The sequence below is a fragment of the Nipponia nippon genome, unplaced genomic scaffold, assembly GCF_047370975.1.
Source record: "Nipponia nippon isolate SJK-2023a ecotype South Korea unplaced genomic scaffold, ASM4737097v1 scaffold_1, whole genome shotgun sequence".
Lineage (NCBI taxonomy): Eukaryota > Metazoa > Chordata > Aves > Pelecaniformes > Threskiornithidae > Nipponia > Nipponia nippon.
In genome coordinates this window covers 151,596,063-151,615,511 of record NW_028262290.1, presented here as the reverse complement: position 1 = coordinate 151,615,511, position 19,449 = coordinate 151,596,063, and the positions used below count along the sequence as shown (strand labels likewise).

The 19,449-nt window shown below is 40.4% G+C and overlaps 1 protein-coding gene across 4 annotated transcripts in view; it reads left to right on the top strand.

Moving 5' to 3' along the window:
• The window catches only part of NRP1 (neuropilin 1), a 114,773-nt gene extending 95,752 nt beyond the window's left edge, over positions 1 to 19,021 (top strand). For 2 of the 4 annotated variants that reach the window (XM_087778379.1, XM_087778357.1), the window contains exons 13-18: positions 708 to 767; positions 7,952 to 8,089; positions 11,476 to 11,747; positions 12,250 to 12,343; positions 13,943 to 14,002; positions 15,254 to 19,021. In XM_087778379.1, the coding sequence (XP_087634505.1) occupies positions 708 to 767; positions 7,952 to 8,089; positions 11,476 to 11,747; positions 12,250 to 12,343; positions 13,943 to 14,002; positions 15,254 to 15,540 (911 nt within the window). In that variant the 3' untranslated portion in view covers positions 15,541 to 19,021. Of the gene's footprint in view, positions 1 to 707; positions 768 to 7,951; positions 8,090 to 11,472; positions 11,748 to 12,249; positions 12,344 to 13,942; positions 14,003 to 15,253 lie in introns of all 4 variants that reach the window. The other 2 variants (XM_087778368.1, XM_087778350.1) reach the window with 1 other exon arrangement.
• The last annotated feature ends 428 nt before the right edge of the window (positions 19,022 to 19,449 follow it).

The window sequence follows — 19,449 nt, the reverse complement described above, 5'->3', positions numbered from 1 at the left end:
TTTACTTTTTGTTTCCTTTATCAATATGAGGCTTGCTTTAAAAAGTCAAGTATTTTAAAAATATCAATTAGTGAGCTTAGGAGAGGGCCATGACCCCGCTCACCTCTTGTTCATCTGCTTGAAGAAGAAGACAAAGGGGAAGTCCTTAATTCCTCCTGCTCTTTGAGACAGAAGTGAAACCTGCCTTAGACTATAGCCCAAAGTCGGGCAATTCCCATGCACCCCTCTTGTGAGCTGATCTCACAAGGCAGCTATGAAACAACGCACAGGGAGGAGCCAGCATGGCAGGGGCTGGAGGAGCTCACGTCCCTGATAAGAGAAACAACATGCCATGGGTGAATGCACAAACTGGTGACTGTTAGGAAATGCTACAGAGATCAGTTGCTGACTTCCCGTGTGATTTGGAGCAAATCACTGTAAAACGAAGACAGCCACAGGGACATGGTGAGGATTGATTAGTTGGTATTTGCAAGGACTCCAAAGATATACAGCTTTATTTAATGATGAGTTCCTGGTTTGTTTGGGTTTTTTTGATGAAGGAAACCAGATCTTTAATGTCATATTTTCATGCTTAAGCTCACATACTCAGTTACCTACATGTCTAATAAAGATAGCAATACTTCAGATTTATATATAGGATATTCCTAATGACTGCTGTGTCCTTTGTTGTGTCCCATGTATCATGATATGCATAATTTCTTTTCCAGGTGGTACCACAGTGCTGAATACAGAAAAGCCAACAGTAATAGACAATACATTACAACCAGGTAAAAAAAGATTTTTCTTATTGAAAACGTAATAAATTCCATACCCAAATTTCATGCCAGAGACAAAATAATGAATTGCAGCACTTCCTGACTTCCCATTCCCTAAAAGTCTCTGAAGTAAAGAAGCATCTGGTCTCTCAGCTCTGTACAGTAAATATTTTATTCCTTTCATCCACATGTAGACAGAGCAGAGAACAAGATTTCCTTCTGCATCAGCAAATGCCAAATGCTGACAAAATTAAACTAACTTAATCACACAGTGCACTCTGTTTAAATGTGGCATGTCAATGACACAAAGTGTGTTTGCAAACTCCAGGAAAACAAAAACAGAGCCACACAGGCCCACTCACTATTTATATCCCTGGTTTTACAAAACTAAGACAAGTAAAGTTTGCCAGTTTTCTCCACCAGGGAGCTGGCAGTTTTACAATATTGTTTTCTAGCAAGTTTTCTCAAAATGGGGTTACATAAACTGCTACCATGAACTTGAAAAGGGAAAAACAAGTTGTCACTGGCAGCAGGTCCTTTTTACTTAATCAATACAATAACTAGCAGCTTTTAAAATCCTTAGTTTTGCTGCTTCCACAGCTTTCATACCATTTTTTAATATCCTGTACAATTTACTGGGAGAGGGGGAGAGGATAGATTTGGGCAGAAAACCCAAATTCCAAAAACTATGAGCACCAGTTTAAAATGCTTTGCATTAATAATTGTGGAGCGGTAAAGAGGTCAGTTTTCAGTTACTCCCATTTCCTCCATTAAAGTACAGTCAGGCACAGTCTTGCAAGTGATTTATTAACAGGGTGGGTAAGTGTTTAGCATTGTTTCCTCAACCATGTGACACAATCCGCTTTTGCCTCAAGTGCAAAAAAGGGACTCATAATGCAAAAGTTTCCTAAAGGACACTGATGGGGTCAACCTGAGTAAGAGATAGAGCTGACATATCTCAGATGTTGTTCCCACTCTCAGCCTCTGTGTTCTGATTTTGCAGAGGCAAATGCTTTTACTCCCCTCAAAATTTGTCTCCAGGGTCATCCAGTTGGCTTAGTCAGCATACACTATTTCTAGCTCTGCCCTGCTTTATGAGCAGAGGGAGACTGTGGAGTACCGGTGCAATGACAAACATGACGGCAGCCTGGCTCGCCTTTGCAGGACACCCCTCCACACTGCTCTTCCACAGCCAGCGTTGCTGAAGGGCTGTAGGGCTGCTGGTGATCCCGTGGTTCGGAAAGGGGTGGGGGATGCAAAGGAAGAAAGGATGCTGTACAGTGGTTTTAGGGTAAAACATTTTAATTTTTATGTCTGAAATGATCTTTTAGCATTCTATTTTGCTGGAATGAAGGATTTTTTTAGTTTTTTAACTATCTTCTTGCATTTAAACAAATTGCAAACTCATAAAGTGCCTCGGTGCAATGCAGTTTTCCTCCATCCTCCCCAGTGCCAGTTGCATTTGCAGGCTGTGTTTAATCCCTTTGGCTTGGGTGGGACTCTCCAGTAATAGACTGACTGTTTCTGCCAGAGATTAAGATATCCTCATTTTCTCCCCTTACTTCCCTCCTGCACCACCTTCGCTTACTCTGTGATGAGCCAAATTTTTTCACTACTAAAGGAGTTGTTGAGGTTCCCTTCAGAGCATGCCAATGTTACTTCCCTGCATTGTGCTGGTAGGAACTGTTTCCTTCCGGGGAATAAGGGACAAGTTCACATCCCAAACTCCAGGCTCCCACATGGCAGCACATTACAAAGATCATAGATAGAGATCAGTCAGATGCTAATAAATAAGAATAAGGTTTCCAGAATCTCCAGTTTAAGACATAAAGGTTTCCAGCTGCTTCATAATCCCTCACTGAAGACCAGCCAGAAAACTCCCAAAAAGGGACAGACAGAAATTCCCCTCAACATGGGGAAACCTCTCCTGGCATGAAGGTGCTGTAAGCATTTCCTTCTGCTTGAAGGGGCACGGGTGGACCTAGCTGGCATGATGAAGCACATCAGAGCAAGAGGCCATGCAGCAGGGAGTGAGAGTCTGCTACGGCAGCCACAAATAACATAGTTTAAACTGGCCTTGAAGTTACAGAGCTGCTCAGGGTCCCCCCAGCCCTCAGCTGGCTGAGGATCAGTGTGCTCTAGCTCTTTCAGCTATTCTCAAGCTGAACAAAGTATGAATTTAATACAGCAAGGACTGAGCCTTCAGCTTCAGCCTTAATTCCCTCTAAGGGCTGGTTTGCCTTAAGATGCTAATATACCTTGAGGTAAATGGTGAACTCCAAGCCAAAAAGCTATTACAGATCAGTTGCAGGATGCAGGCTCCAGCAGGTAGCTCTGCACGAGCTACACCGTGCCAGGGCTGGCCACAGCAGCTTGTGCCACAGTGATTCAGGATGAAGATTTACCAGCTCTCTCAGTAGCAGCACCTGTCGTGGCGCAGGTACTTCTGCAATAGGTGCTAACGCCATGTATTGCTGTCCTCCCGCCTGCATTCAAGCCTGCAAACACCTCTAATCTTGTTATCCCAGACTAACATGCTTGTGTGTCGAAGCCTGAGATTATCCTATTCCAGCCAGCTTTCATACACTATGGAAACAGTTAAGAGCAAATATCTGGAAAGCCTTTGTGTATAAACAAGCTTTCCATCAAGGAGACTTTTACAGTTCATTCCAAGGGGACTGAACTGTAAGAAAATAAAAAAAGAATCATAATTTCAAACTGCTAAAAATGTTTAGAGGTTTGGATTTTTTTTTAAGAGAGGATCTACTTTCCTCCTCAAACTTAAAAAGATGCCTTTAACAAATCTGTCCGACAAGGTAAATACCTTTCAGGCCTCAGTCCTAAGACTTACCAACATCTAGTCTTTTTGAACACATCTTTTTCAATTCCAAAGGACTATTTGAAATGCTTGACTCTTAGCTATTTACATACAAAGCAAGCTGTTCATTTACATTATGTGCTCTCAGCATGTAAGCTCAGTCCTTTGTAAAGCAGATTGTTCAAGTAAAGTATCTTGTTTTTCACACATGTAATAGCTATTTCAGAAAAATATAACTAAGAAATCCTGAGGTTAAAATCTATGCTAAGAAATCGTTTAAAGGTAGAATAGGTCTGATTCTCATTTACGGTGGGACAACTTTGCATCAATAAAGGGATATTAAAGCAGTTAAATTATCATTTACTATCATTTAAGGTAATTCTGTGCTGCCAGCATAAGTGGTATAAAAAGGTGAAATGCAAATACGAATCAGACCCAATATACTACTTTGAAGTGGTCCAAATTATGTTTGTAATTTCCCATTTTAATGTTGATTTACCCTTTGGCAAAAGCATCCTATAGAAAATTTTCATAGCATCTTTAAAGCCATCATGCTCCTTCTTGCTTCTTGTTGGAGGAGTTATAAAAATATGTCAAAGTCTGTGGGCCACGAAAGATTAATGGACTTGCAAGAAACTCACTCAACTAGATTTTCAAATTACTTTCTTGTTCGTGTGCAGTAATGGTTCCAGCTGTGAGCAAGATGTGGTCAAGAAGTACAGCTGTTGGTTATTCTTTGAGAGGATAAATCTGTTTTAATTCAGTATCACGTACCCTACATTTTGAAAAAGGCATATGGGATTTCGTCACACTTCCCTCTCAGTTTCTCATCTGAACTGCTGCTATTTGGTTACATAATAGCTGGTTTTCTTCATCCTCTCAATACACACAAACCCGGAGATCAATCACCAATTGGCAGGAGAATTATCCTAGCAGGGGAATGGGCCAGTGCTGCAGAGGGAGCCCACCAAATGCTATTCGTCCCTACTTTCCTTCCTTCCACCAGAGCTGCCAAGCTATAGTTCAAGGACAAAGAAGAGGACAGATTGCCTGTAGCTTACTGTGAGCTACTGTATCAGCCCCCTGGGACATTTAAGAGAAGTGTTGAACTATTCTGCCTTTTGCTGGGGCAGATCCGTTGTCCGTACGACTAATGAACCTATCCTGATGCTACAAGTGTCTATTATTAATTGGCTAGCAAGTCTATTTTTTCTTTTTATGGGTCCCTGGGAGAAGCATTGGAAGAGACGTAAGGATAGACAATAAGAGATGGCATGTTTAAGGAGCCCATAAAATAAGAGCATTCTGAAATGCCTTACCTTTGACCTTCAATCCCGTTGCTGTGATTGTCTAAGGAATACATTAACACAATCACTTTTAAGAAAACAATAGGACCCTAGCAAGAAACAGCTGACTGGAGAAGGTTACTGGTCAAATCCTGCTCAATTTCAGGGGATTCTCATTAAATTCTGCATGGAAAAGAAGTTCGTTTTTATGCTACACCATGCTGTCTGTGAGACCAAAGCCAAGGAACACAGGCATGGCCAAAGCATATCAGACTCGGGCTCTTTGCCAATTTCCTGGACTATATATTTCAAATGAAAGTGCAAGAAATTCTTTATTAGATGGTCCTGTGAAATTTTGCTCTGCTTTGAAACTCTCCTTCTAATCCCAATGTTCAGAGCTGGCTTCAGACCATGAAGCAAAAGGCTTTTGTCACTCCCTGCCTTTTTGAATTAACAATTAAATTCTGGATATTTTCCTTATCCATTTCAGTGTCCAGTTCTCTTTGAATTGTGTTCAGCCTCAGCAGCATTCGAGGGAAGCAAGTATTGCTCACATCATATGAGAAATTTTTTCCTTTGATCCGCATTGAACTTCACTGGATATCTCACAGTTCTCCGGCTATGAAATGGAGAAAACAGAATATTGTAATATTCCTTCTCTGGATTCTTCACCCATTTACATACTTCTCCTGTGTCTTCTCATATTTATTTTTATTCAGAGTTGAACAATACCAGTCCTTTCAATCTCTTTGTGCTATGTGCTCATTTATGCTGTGTGATATCTTCAGATTGATGTGATCTATCTACCACTGTTCTCCTTTCTTGTGGTTTGAATACCACACAGCCTATCACTAGCTTTGCATGATATAATCCTTCAGGATTAATAAGATTAATTTTGTTTTATGTTTTCTAAGACCTTTTCTAAAGTTCTGTTCCATGGCTCTGATGACAAAGCCATGCAATATAGCTCTCCCTAGGCCTCCTTGACAATGAAGGGCTATTTTTCACGAACTTAAAACCCTTTAATTCATTTCAATGTCACTCCGTTTCTTTAAAAACTTTCCTTGATTTTCAGATGTCCCCTTTTGGGCAAGATGTCTTTGATCATGGCCCTGTTGTCTAGAAAAAAATATATATATACTGCAGAACGAAACATAATGGATCGGTTTTCTGCACTCATATGCACACAGGCTGAGTTCTGCTTCTTCGATGTTTTGAGCCCAAAGAGAGATTATTCACCACGATCTGCCCTTTACCTAGAAAGAGCTAGGGTTCTCCAGGAAACATGTTTTCTCCACCTTGAATTCCTGTGCCAGACATTATCTGTTTAATTCATTTGTTCCCAGCTAGGATGCCGTATTCGTGACAATGTGGAGCAGACTTCTCCGGAGGCCAGCGGGAGAGAGCGGGGAGGCGGGCTGGATGGGGCAGATGAAAGGAAGGAGCGAAGAATGAGGGCTTAGTGAGGAGAGATGCTGCAGCATGGCCGAGGTACTGACAGGCGGAGGAGCGGGGCAGGAGCTGCCATACGCTCAGACCTCTCTGCTGACAGAAAGACGTTTTCTAGGGGCCAGAGGGGAGAGGGCACAGTGGCTGCAAAGTGGGAATCCAGTGAGTTGAGTTAAAACTGTGTCTCGGAGCAAGGACCCACCAAACAAGGACACAGCAGGCAAGGAGAGAATGATAGGTGAACCCTTTTTATATCCATTCTATCTCAACCTACTCACTTGAGGCATTCTCTGTGTTGATAAAATGATTATTCTAGTTTACTTTCCATTGAAATCTAGGTTGTGAGTTCAAAAGCCTTTCCAGTCTTCCCTGGGCAGCTCACTATGTGGAGGAGGTCGTTGCCTCTTCAGACTGGAAGAGCTCCACCCCAAAGGTCTGGCCAGCCACAGGTCCCAACTACACTTCCCATATTTCTCCATATTTTCCCACAATAAAAAAACCCCACATTCTAGGGGCTCCATTATCTTCCCTGGCTTTTTTTTGTTTATAGTGGGCAAGAAAGCAAAAGAACACAATTCTTCCCCCAGAGCTGATATTGATGGGAGCACAGAGTCCTTTGTTCTTAGCTCATACTTGCACAAAGCATCTCATTAAAGTAAACCTAAGTTATTCCTTTAATAAGGCGTGAGTCATGCCTGAGAAAAGACTTCAGGATTTGGTCACATTGCTGTGGGAAGGGTATTGCTCTACTGGGAGTTGTCATTGCTCAAGGTGAGGTAAAGGTTCATACCAATGGGGTAGGAACCAAAAGCCCAAAAGATTTCAAACTGCTTCTGAAAGTAAGAAATGCAAGGGATTTATGTGCTATCTTTGTATAATCTTTCCATTCAGATTCCAAGTTCTATTGAAGAAAATAAGCTACTATGTATTAAACCTTTGGGCAGAATTGAAGAGATGCTGAAAACAAGATATGATCTCATCCTGACCATAATACCAGACTTCCCTTGTTTTACATGGAGCTTGTTTTGAAGCTTATTTTGAGTTCATTTGGCAATCAGCCACATTTGTCCCTTTTACATCTCAATTTGTCCATTTCAATGCTGCCATCTTGTGGGCCTACTTAACTGTCTGGAAGATGCTGAAATAAGTTCCTTACTGAAGCCATGTACTATACATTTCACCAGAAATCCTTTCCTGACAAGGACATTCCATTAGTGTTTCTGCCCTTTCTTATTTTTGCCCAAATCTTATTGTGAGTTGTTGCAAAACATTGCACAATTATGGTACAAATAGATATTATCAACCAGCAAATATATCTGATAAGTAAGCCAGAGCTTTCTTTCTGAGTCATATATGTTACAGTACAGTTACCAGCTAATGTGGGCAAATCAGAAGAATTAATGTAACCACAAAAAATCCCAAAATATGGGTCATAAAGAGACAAGAAACAACCACATCATTTACTAGAAATAGTCTGTCTTCATCTGTTTCCCAGCAGGGCTGCTCTTACTATAGCATCTCAGAGTTTCAAGTAGGAACAGCTCTTGATAATGGTCAAATGCATAAATTTGGTTTTGAAGTACAAAATCTGAATTATGCAATTAACAATCACATTTTGTCCTCCTTTTCCTCTTCCCCTGCAGAGCTGCCACTATACAACTTCAACTGTGCCTTTGGCTGGGGATCCCAAAAGACTTTGTGCCACTGGGAGCACGACAACCAGGTGGATTTAAAGTGGGCAATCCTGACCAGCAAAACTGGGCCGATTCAAGACCACACAGGTAATCATGAGTTCATGATTTAGCCCTTTTACATGGGAAGAGGTTGTTCTGTTTAACACCAACATGCCTTCCAAAACCAGAGGAGAATGAATTATACCTAAAATATGTAGAGTCTCAAAGATGATTCTCTAGGCAACCTAACCCGTTGTATGTAGTCACAACTGACCATAATCATCCTTTCTGTTGGGGAACAAAGATCATTTATTGTCAGGAATTGAAGATTTTTCCTCCTCCTGACTTGCCTTTGGATAACCACCATCTAGGGTAGAAAGAAATCTGAATAACCAAATATTCTGCAAATATCACTCACCAAGTGGTACAGTCATGAGCAAACCTCACATCATTGTTCCTGTTTGTAATCACAGGGGCTGCCTACCACAGAAAGGTGTTGTAAGTGAAACTTCCCAGATGGATGTATTTCCATGCCCTCCTCCTCCCCAGCAGGAGTTGGAAGTTACAGCCATCCCTTCGCTCACAGAGTTTTTCCAGAAATATCACCCTGGGAAATTGATTGGTTGGTTTTGTAGTATCTAACTCATGACTCTACATAATTAGGCAATAAATATGCTGCTGGCTAGTGGCAAAGGGAGGGCGCTGCCTGACCTGCACAGCCTCTAGCTTTAGCATTCACTCTTGCATACGTGCAGATTAATCAAATGTGTTGAGATGAATCCCCCTTCCCACTTCTGCAGCCCCTTTGCTTAATGAGAATGACAAGGAAATTAGACAAAATTGGACTTTTTACATTCTGAGACACTTTCAATTGAATCTTAAGACAAGTACAGTAGTTTCAGGGAAAAAAAAACTTATAATACTTTGACTATAAATGGCATTGTACAAATAAATGGCATCAAATTAACTAAATGCAGTTAGCTGAAGTGAAGGCTGTAATGGTGGAAAAATTGATGTAAAGTGAAATGGCTCAGTAGGATCTGACATTGAAAGGAGGTTAAAAGCTATGTTAGCCAGATACTGACAAAATCTAAAAGGCATGCATAAGTAAAGCTCTAATTAAGACAATGAAGACAGAGTTCCTGACCCAGCACTGCAATAATATTCTGGAAATGAGAGCTATCTGCACTTTGCCACCAAGGATTATAGAGAGACTGAACCTGTCTTCAGTCCAGAGATGAAGAAATGATATTCTTCAAATGAGATTTTGTTGTTTCTGCTGGGCCCTGCTAGTGCAGAAGACTTATTTGTTCCATTAGCTGTAGCTTCAGCAAGTCTTACAGGCAGCCCTTTTTGCTCCTTACTGCACTAACTTTCAATATGCTCCAAAATTTTCCTTCAACTCTAAGGGCACCTTCACCTGCCAGGTTTGCCAGTCGCCTGCCAGCAGGTACAGAATGAGTGGGGTGGGTGTGAACACAGACCACAAGCAGTCTGAATGGCACTGCCATCCCAAACAAGCCCCTCAGTGTCACCACTACACAGCAAGGCCATCCTATATACTGGGAGAACTGCAACGAGCAATTCCCAGGCATATCTTTCTCTCAGCTGCACTTGTGTAAAGCTGAAGAAAGTCCACAGAAGTGGTCTTCAACAGCAATTGCTTTAAGACAGCAGGATATGCTGTATGTCACTTCAAATGATACATGTTATGATTAAATCTGGCCAGAATTAGGTCTTCCAACTGAGACAGCCATCCTAACGCTGTGATTATTTTTCTTTTTTCCTCCCTTTGGATTTCACTATTGCCATTCTTTGATGAGATTTGCACATATTGTGCTGCCCTCTGCACAGAAGCAAAGAAAGAACATATAGGCACAAGCACTGCTGCTGAAGATGCTGGACAAGATGTTACTGCAGTAAGACAGAAAAAAGGGGAAAAAAAAAAGCCTACTTTTTTGGCAATTTAATATCATCTTCCCTTATAAAATTCTTTCAAAGACCAGATATTTCCATATGCATATTGGCCAGGATACCTCTGACTGCCCATAGAAAAATCCAAATAAAAATCCTTGTCTCCTGTTAGAAAAAATATTTCCCTTTCTCATTTATTAGGCCCATTCCTTCCAGACACTGGGTTTAACCCACTCCTCTTTGTTCCTTGTTCCACTTTTACTACGCTGTCCTTCTTATACTTCCCAGAGTGGCAATGCTCATCTTCCCTTCTTCATTGGTGCAGCACTGTACCATTACAATCCAGCAAGTCTCAGTTATACATTATTTCAAATGAAATTCAAGAATATCATGTATAAGCAAAGACCAATGCTGATAAAACATTACCCTTCCAAAACATCTTATTTCACCTCTTTTTATTTTTCTTTTCTTTAAGCATTGGTATAAACAGAGATATATATACTTATTTCAGCATATGAGAAATAGTATTTCTTATTATTACTTTTCTCCTTCCTACTTTCAAAATAACTTTATACCAATGCTAGTAAATGCTGTCTCCATCCTTTTGTGTGAGTGCATTACACATGTGATCTATTCTTACACACACCAGGATGAACTTCGTATTTTTCCACCATAATTCTCTGCAAAGATGCTGTTCAAAAGCTGACTGGAATGGATGCCTGGCTGGTGTAAATCAGAAGCACTTCTCTGCAGTCAGTGTCTTACTTAGCACTTTTCTGTTGCCAAACTAATCACACTCCCACATGCTTCTCTCCCCATGTGATTAAGCAAGTCATTTTCCAAGTTAAGGGTATTAGGTATTCAGATTTCAATGTGTTTAAATCCATTATGCTCTTCAGAAAATACCAGCCATAATCTTACTCTTTCAGGAAGTGGCTCACAAATATACAGAGCCCAATATGTTATTGCCAAAATGAAGGGAATAACTCTGGCACTGTTTGTGACAACGCTCAGACTCTGTTTAGGAGCACTGTTTAGATCTCAGTTCCTGATCTCTGACCATGGCTGTTCAAAGCATCCTCCAGTGTTCTTCCCATTCTAATCTTGACTTCTCGAGCACAGATTACTTTAAACAGAGATTAAAAATAGCTCTTTGCACAATTAGTGTAGAGTAGGCCCCGAGGGATGTCTGTCTAGCCTGCTGAACTAGGGCTGGCTCTCTTCAGGAGGTGCACGCTGACTAATGGAGCATATGCTGTCACACCAAACATGCTTTTGCCTGCTTCCCTGAGCAAAAGAAAAGGCCTTGTGTGTGCTGTGTAGTGAACATCTTGTTACGGTTCGCTCTCAGCACAAAGCATCCCAGTGAACAGCAAAGGAGACTGCCAGAAGAAATAAACTCTCCTTAGAGCGCATCAGCTTTCCCAGAGCTCCCAAACCAATGCCCTCTGACTGTTGGTTGTGAGGCTTAACCTATATCAGCATGGAAAGAAGGCAAAATGATGGGGGGTGGTTGGGGCTTCTTAGAAAGAATATGAAAGCTGGTGGCTATTCCTAACGCAGTCCTTCTGTCACAGTAGGAGATGGCAATTTCATTTACTCGCAAGCTGACGAAAGCCAGAAAGGGAAAGTCGCTCGACTGCTGAGCCCCATGATTTACTCGCAGAACTCTGCCCACTGCATGACTTTCTGGTACCACATGTCCGGTGCACACGTCGGCACCCTGAAGATCAAACTACGGTACCAAAAGCCAGATGAATACGATCAGGTGCTATGGACCCTGAGCGGGCACCAGGCAAACTGCTGGAAGGAAGGACGTGTTCTTCTTCACAAGTCCATGAAACACTACCAGGTGAGCTTGGACGCTCCTCACTGAACTAACGGAGGTGAGGCCAGTAAGACCTTACTCATCACATTTTATGTGCCATAGCAGAAAATGTCACCGAAGGATTTATGTAGACAGTATTATACCTACAGATGAGGTGCTGTTGCTGTGACAGTAATAATAGTGGCGTATTTCATGGCATCTCAGATGACAGTGATACAAGCAGTTTGTTACCAAAGGCCAAATAAATAGTTTAGAAATCATTTCTCATGTCACAAAACTGCATAATTGCCACAGTTTTGCTGCTGGTGTCAAAGTCTTTAATGAAGTTATGACATTCTATAAATTCACATTTGCATATATAAGTTCATAAAGGCATGCAGTGCAGATTGGCAGGCCACAGTCAAAGTACATGTAAATGTGGCACCACAACAAGTGAAGATGTGTGTTAACAACTAATTCAGATATCCTGAATGCTGCAATTGTGTGTTAACAGGAAAACAATGTGAATATTATCTTATTTTGCCAGGTGGTTATTGAGGGAGAAATTGGAAAAGGAACTGGAGGAATTGCTGTGGATGATATTAAAATTGACAATCACGTAGCACAAGAGGATTGCCGAAGTAAGTATGAATAGCAAGAACATATAGAAATCTCATGCAAAACATTATTTATTTTGTTTTGATAGCTGTTTTTTTTCTGTGAGAAAGGGATAGATAATTATTGACTCTATAGGAAGCTTTGCACTGAAAATATCCCGATCTGGCCCATAGCTTTATTCATAGTAAGTGCCACTGGTATCACCTCACTACCACAGCAACTGCAGTCTTTTGGATCAGAACTAGCATCCTACTGACATGGGTCACAGCATGTTCACATCCTCACATCTCTCCCTGTATTTCATATTGCTCTCCTCTTTACATTTCTCTGCTTTTCCTAATGCTCTTCCCTGTTTTAACTAATGCTCAAAATCAAATTTTATTTCTTCACGCTTTTTAGATCACTTACCACCAAGCCTGCTTTAATTCTACCCTAGGTTTTTTAAAGGACCATATCAAACCCTTACAGGATACACAGATAGGGTGAAATGGCCCCTGCTCTGTCCCCTGCTGTTCTGTAATTCTGAGTTTGCTGTGACTTGTTTGCTGTAGTCACCAGCTCCCAGAGATGTGCCACATGAAGTAATGTTAGAAGGCGGCCTTTTCCACATCTAAGCCAGGCTATTCCTGAGATGCTATTTGAGTCCTTTTATTTCTGGCCAGTCTTGAGTCATTCCAGTCACTGCTGATCATATGTGCATTGCGTACTGCACGTAATTTGGCAGCAGCAACCCCAGATAAACACAAGCAACTGAACCCTGTCCTTCATGATGGAGATGAAGCAATGACTTTTATGTAGGAGAGGGAATAGAACTGAGAACCTTCAGCGTTAGAAATATAAACTTATGCCATGTGAGCTGGCAACACAACTTAGAGCAATAATAGAGGGTATTCCTCACCTTTTGTAGCTAATAGCCTTTTGAGGGTAACATGACAGACTTCAGCTATATGGTCTGCAGGATGAGAAAATTGTACAATCTCTTTTTATCACAGTCCATCTCCTGGGGTTCCTCATATGCCACCAGAGTGGCAGTTAACAGGAAGGAGAGGCAGGACATGCTGCTTGGTCCTCCTGTAGTGCCCTCAGTGCCAAGAAGGGTGCTGGGACCACAGTGATGGTATTTACCTGACTCCAAATGAGAGAGGAAAGTACCTGCCTCCACATGTTTCGGTTGTTCAAACCAAGTGCTGAGCAAAGATTTTGGCCTGTGGGAGCTAAAGCCAAAAGCTTTGTCTGAAGCCCAAACACAAGCGGTCTCGCTGCAGTCACTGAAACTATTCTTCTGATTAACTATGCCTATGCTGATGAAGTGTTATGGAATTGGGCTCCAAAATTGTAAATACAATGAATGAGATGCTAATTCATCACACTCATTTCTCTTTCCTAGACATGGAAAACCCCTGCTGATAACTAAAACTGTGCCAAGACTGGGCAGGCAGTAGTTTTTAAATCTTTCTTTTTTTCTCCATTAATTTTCAGAGCCCATCATAATGAACAGTTCTGTCAATCTGACATAATGATGCTCTGACACAGGAAAATCTGCTATACCATTATTGCCAGCGTGATAGTCAATCAGTGTTTGTAACCCTAATAATCAATGTCAATTCTCTTTGCTTCATTAGAATCAACTGATGTGGAGAATGAAATAGATGAAGAAGAAGACCCAGAAAGTAATCAAACAGGTAAAAATTGTGTTATTGTTAAAAGGGAATGAATTTTAAAGTGTGTTTTCATGTGAATTTGTGTATTCTATTTATTTATTTATAGATTAGTTCTCTAACTGCATATTGTATTAAGGTTTTTTGACTTATCTAGATTAGATGCTAAGAAGGTTTACATTTATTTGAAGGATGTAATAGTTTTATTCTTTTATGTCATATAATCTTATGGACTTCATATTTTTTATACCTGTCTCAAACCTTTCAAACTTTATATACATAATTTGTTACATTATATACATATATATGCATGCAAACTATAGCTCCTTAATATTTTGTTATCTAGAAGGCTTGTCCACAGCTGAAGAAACAGCTATCATTATATCTTACAATTTATGACTCACGCAGTGTCTAGATAATTAGGCTCAAAACTCTTCAGGCTAATTGTTTCCCAGACCTGGCTGAAAATGTCATTTTATGACCAGTCTACCAAAGCATTATCATTTTCAATGATGATAGCTGTAAATGGATCATTAAATGGATCATAATTGTCATATTGTCCCAATAATAAAATATACTTGCATTTTTCAGGCAATGAGCTTAATTTTTTTCTGTTGCAGTCAACAGGATTGCTGTCATTGATGTCAGTGAAAGCAGGGTTTGTCCACAAAGACTTTTTGGCTTTTCCTGCAATAATTAGCAGGGTTTGCAAGCTTATTGGATCTCTTTCACAAACTGAAAGAGTTGAGGGAAAACATTATGATGCCCAGTGAATATTTTGCACAAGGGGGCAGAGTGCTTTTGTGTGTCAGTTCTGCCACTATTTCCATTTCAAGGTCCAATCCTGAAGTCAGTGAAGTGGAGATGGACGCAAAATGGCTGGAGATTCCCAACCAATGTCTAAGGCTATAAGCATTCACACTGAGCTGAACGAGATTTAATTACCATTTTTGAGCTAAATACTGCAAACTGGCAAAATATAATCAAAAAGTCTGGTTATTCATTCCCAAGACTCCCACTTAATCCAAGGCAGAATCAGACCCCTCCTAACATACAGCAGATTCAGGGATTGGAGAACAGTATGAAAAAAATCAACTATTTGGACTGCATTATAGTTTTCAGCTATTTATGACTACCTCCAAGAAGCTAGGTTTTCAAATTAGGTAGCAATTTATGTCAGAAACTTGATGTCCTTTCTCCAAATTTCCAACTTATCAAACAGAGTTCTACCTAGAATCAGTTCTGAAAATTTTGCAACTCTTTACTCCATTGCAGGGTTTACGCCTCCATACCATACAGGCGAGGACTATGACGATATCTCCAGGAAACCAGGCAATGTCCTGAAGACCCTAGATCCAATCCTTATTACCATTATAGCCATGAGTGCACTCGGGGTGCTTTTAGGAGCCATTTGTGGAGTTGTCCTGTACTGTGCCTGTTGGCACAATGGGATGTCAGAGAGGAACTTGTCTGCACTGGAGAATTACAATTTTGAACTGGTCGATGGTGTAAAACTGAAAAAAGATAAACTAAACACACAGAATTCATACTCAGAAGCATGAAGGTATAAAGCGACTGGAGAAGTTTCAGAGAATCGGGATGGAAGGACATAGCTCGGTCGTGCTGGGGAACTGTTGATCTTCTTTTACTGTACAGGCTGAAAAGTGCATTGATGACACTGAGCCAAGCTTTTCTCAGGAGCTTCGATGGGTGTGTAACCAATAAACATGGACAACAATCTGTGTTAACAATCTGAATCATGTACAGTCTGCTTTTTCTGTTGGTTTTATTTGAAATAATCAAGTGCTGGTGTTGAGACCAAGTATGATTGACTTATAGTTCATTTTGTCTTTCTTTCTCTCCCTCTCTTTTGTTTTTCCGTTAATGGATAATTTTGGTTTTACTGTGCAAAATCCAAGATGCTGTCACAAAATGTATTCAGTGGGGTCCTTCGGATGGACATGCTGTCTGTAGCTCAGTGCCCAGAAAATATTGGAGTAACAGCAATTTAGTGGACTCCTGCACCTGTATTTGTGTATAATTGCTCGTGTTGTGCATAGGCAAAGAAGGGTTAGGATGTTTTTGAAAGTACTGCTGCATCAGTACCGATATAGTGTGTCAGCTCTGTTTACGAAGCAATACAGTCAAATTTTATTGATGTTTTTCAGTGTTGTACTAAATTTTGTGCTTGTGAACTCCATAAAAGAGTATGTGCCATCATCAGACACAACTGGTAACCGAGTGTACTGCCTAAAAACTAAACAAAAAAGTCCTTGGCACTGGCTAGTGTATGTCCTCTCAAGTGCCTTTTTGTTTGTACTGCTTCTCGTTGTGTTAACATTAACTACAGCTCTGCTTCTCTGCAGTTATGCCCTTGTCTTTAATCATATTCTGATGGCTCACTGACTAAAAGAAAAGTATATTTTAGTGTGAGAAAGTAGCCTCAGTAAGGCAAGGGCTAATCAGATTTGACAACCTGGCTCGATTGTTCTGCTTTCTGTATTTCAACTTCATGTCTCTTGACCCTTTTGTATAAAGCTGCAATATCCCCTTTTATTGTTCTTTCATATAGAATGTATTTTCAAATGTAAAATCTCTCTCCCTTTCTCTTCTCTCCCTCTCTCTCTTTCTCTCTCTGAGTAGATTGCATAAGCATTTGCCATTGCCAAGGAAAGAAAACTGCAGCTTTAACTTGCTGGTAATGGCAAAGGATTTTATTAGAGTTTGTGTTAAAAAATAAGGGAAAATTCTTATCTTTACCCTCCAAAGTCGAACTTTGGGTTTCTTCTTAACAGCATAAAGTGACAGTATCTTTTTTCCTGAAGTCATGAAACATGCCTTTCATCCTGAACAGCTCGCCTGTTAATTACACTAGGGAAAATGATTCGCTTACTGAAAAGATTGCCTTTAAAATGAGAAACTTTCCTCCTCCTGCCCCTACCTGAACCCAGAGTTCTGTTCCCTCAGTAAATGTGTATTTTCATGCTAATCAATGCTAATTGGGCTTACGCATGGGTACTGAGGGCAGAAGAAAATCCCACAGTGTATGTAGGGTATGTTCTTACCACCCTGTTATATCCAATTGGCATTTCATACCAGGAGGTTTCTGTTTGACCAGAAGTGCAGATAGTGACAGATTCAGCGAGCTGAGTAGTGTAAGCTGTCAGAAAAATGTTTTGACAATTATGTGGCAATTTTTTTAATATTTTAGGACAAATATTTTTGGACAAATAATATTCAACAGCCTATGCAGCTGGTCCAACAGGGTAAAAAGAAACAAGATTTTGTTGCCCTCAGGCGTCCATAGGAGTAGGCGGGGGACCAGAGGGATCATTCACCTCTTGCAGGTGTGAGGGGAGCCCCTGGGTTTTCTGCGGTGACCCGCACACGGCACAGCCATAACTGGGGGGGCAGTGGAAGAAGGCAGCTTTAACCTTCCCCTGGGTATCTACCAACCAGCAGGTAAAACCCATGCAAACATGGGGAAAGGAATGTCCTGCAAAGTGCTGAACTCATGTTTTTCCTCACTGAATTCCCTGAGCAGAGTCAGGGAAGTGATTGCGACTTTCTGAATTAGTCTTTTCCAAAATTGCTTTTGTAGTAGAGCAATGAAGTATCCTGTCCAGGACTAGGACTAAAGAAGGGCTAGTTCAGCCTTGAATTACTAGAGCAACAGAATCCACTCCTATTTATCGATTAAATGTTTTGCAGCATATCATTTCTCCAATACGAACCATAAAAGAAAGATCTGTGGAAAACCCACCAGTAACCTAGAAATTGAAGAACAGGGAGGGAGACTGGAGGTAAAAATATGAGTTTGGAAATTGAAAATGATTTAAAGGAAGACCCAATAAAAAAACCAGAGGACAGTTGCTACTTCAAAGGAGTCCTAAGGGCAGAGACTATAGTGAATGTTCAAACACCCATTCAGATGCCTAAATTGGAAGAGTTACCTCTCCAGGCTCTAGACCCTGGGTCCTCCAGAAGGTAAAACAGAGCACCTAAGGCCTGAAAGTTAGGTCTAAAAGTTAGTCCATGAAATGTCCCAAGTGAACTCATTTTGGCAGAGGCAGAATTTTCATTTGTATCCAACAGTGTAATTTGACTATAATAGTATCACAGCAGCTAGTTAATTAACCCAAAGAAAAAATGGATTTTTCAAAACTATTTTCAGCACACTACCACCGTGCGATTCAGGTGTTAGGGTCTGTTCGCCTCAGCTGAAAAAACTTCTAGTCCACTAACCTGACTGAGAGTTACATGCATATATTGCCTTGAAGAGAAAAATCCCATTGGGGAGCCCAAGCCCAAAACCTTTTGAAATATTCCCATGGATTTCAATAGATTCTGGACCAGCTCTTGGTCTGGATCTATTTGAACAGTAAAGCTGGTGGTTGGTGGGTTTTTTTCTTCTTTTAACATACTGAGAATAGTGAACGTAAAAAGAAATATATCTCCTTTGTGGTCTTCAGACCCTACTATGATAATGAGGATCTAGCACTGAAGATTTGATTTCTCTGAAGGTAATAGAAAGAAAGTTGGCCTTCAATAAAGGAAAAATGATACTGCAACTTTACATTGAAAAGTATCTTGCACTGATAAATATATTTAAAAAAATTATATGTTTATAAAGTTATTAATTTGTAAAGGCAGTGTTACAAAATGTTCAGTTTATATTGTTTTAGATTGTTTCATAATTTTTAAAGTGTAAAATAACATATTTTTTTCTTTATTGAAAAACTATAAAAATCTTCTGTAGTAAAATGATTTCATTTTACTGGTATATTATTGCTTCATGTTTTGTACCATCATAAAACTTTGTGCAAATTTTTTTTACAGAAATTTTTATTTTCTATGACAATATGACACTTGTAAATTGTTGTTTCAAAATGAACAGCGAAGCCTTAACTTTAAATGACATTTGTATTCTCAGACACTGAGTAGCATAAAAAAAATCACATAGAACTGAACTGTAACTTAAATTTCCAAACTATGACTACTACATTCCAAAGAAACAGTTGAATTAAACATTTTCATAAAATATCCCATACCTGATGTATTTTATTATACGAAAATGGATTGGTTTTACTAAATGGCTGGTTTTATTTAGCATGTTGCAACAAGCACAATGTTTTAATCATGGTTACATTTGTTGGTGGGCAACTCCAATAAACAGACACCTTGGTGGGACCATTCATGGTTTAGGATGGAGGGATTCACCCTCTGCCTGCCCAGTTCTCTCTCCCTGCTGGCAGACACTCCCACTACATGCCTAACTTTCAGCCAAAGGGCAGGGATTTAAGAGGACAAATCTGCCACCACTGCTCGCAGGTTGTAATTCACCTCGGGAAGCCCAAGCCGCACACCCTACGTAAGTCATACGCGCCCCCTGTGGCTTGTTCTTGGGGGCTGAGTTTACCAGGCAGTAATGTCCATTTTTGACAAGTTGCTCCACTATGTGTCTGCTCCAG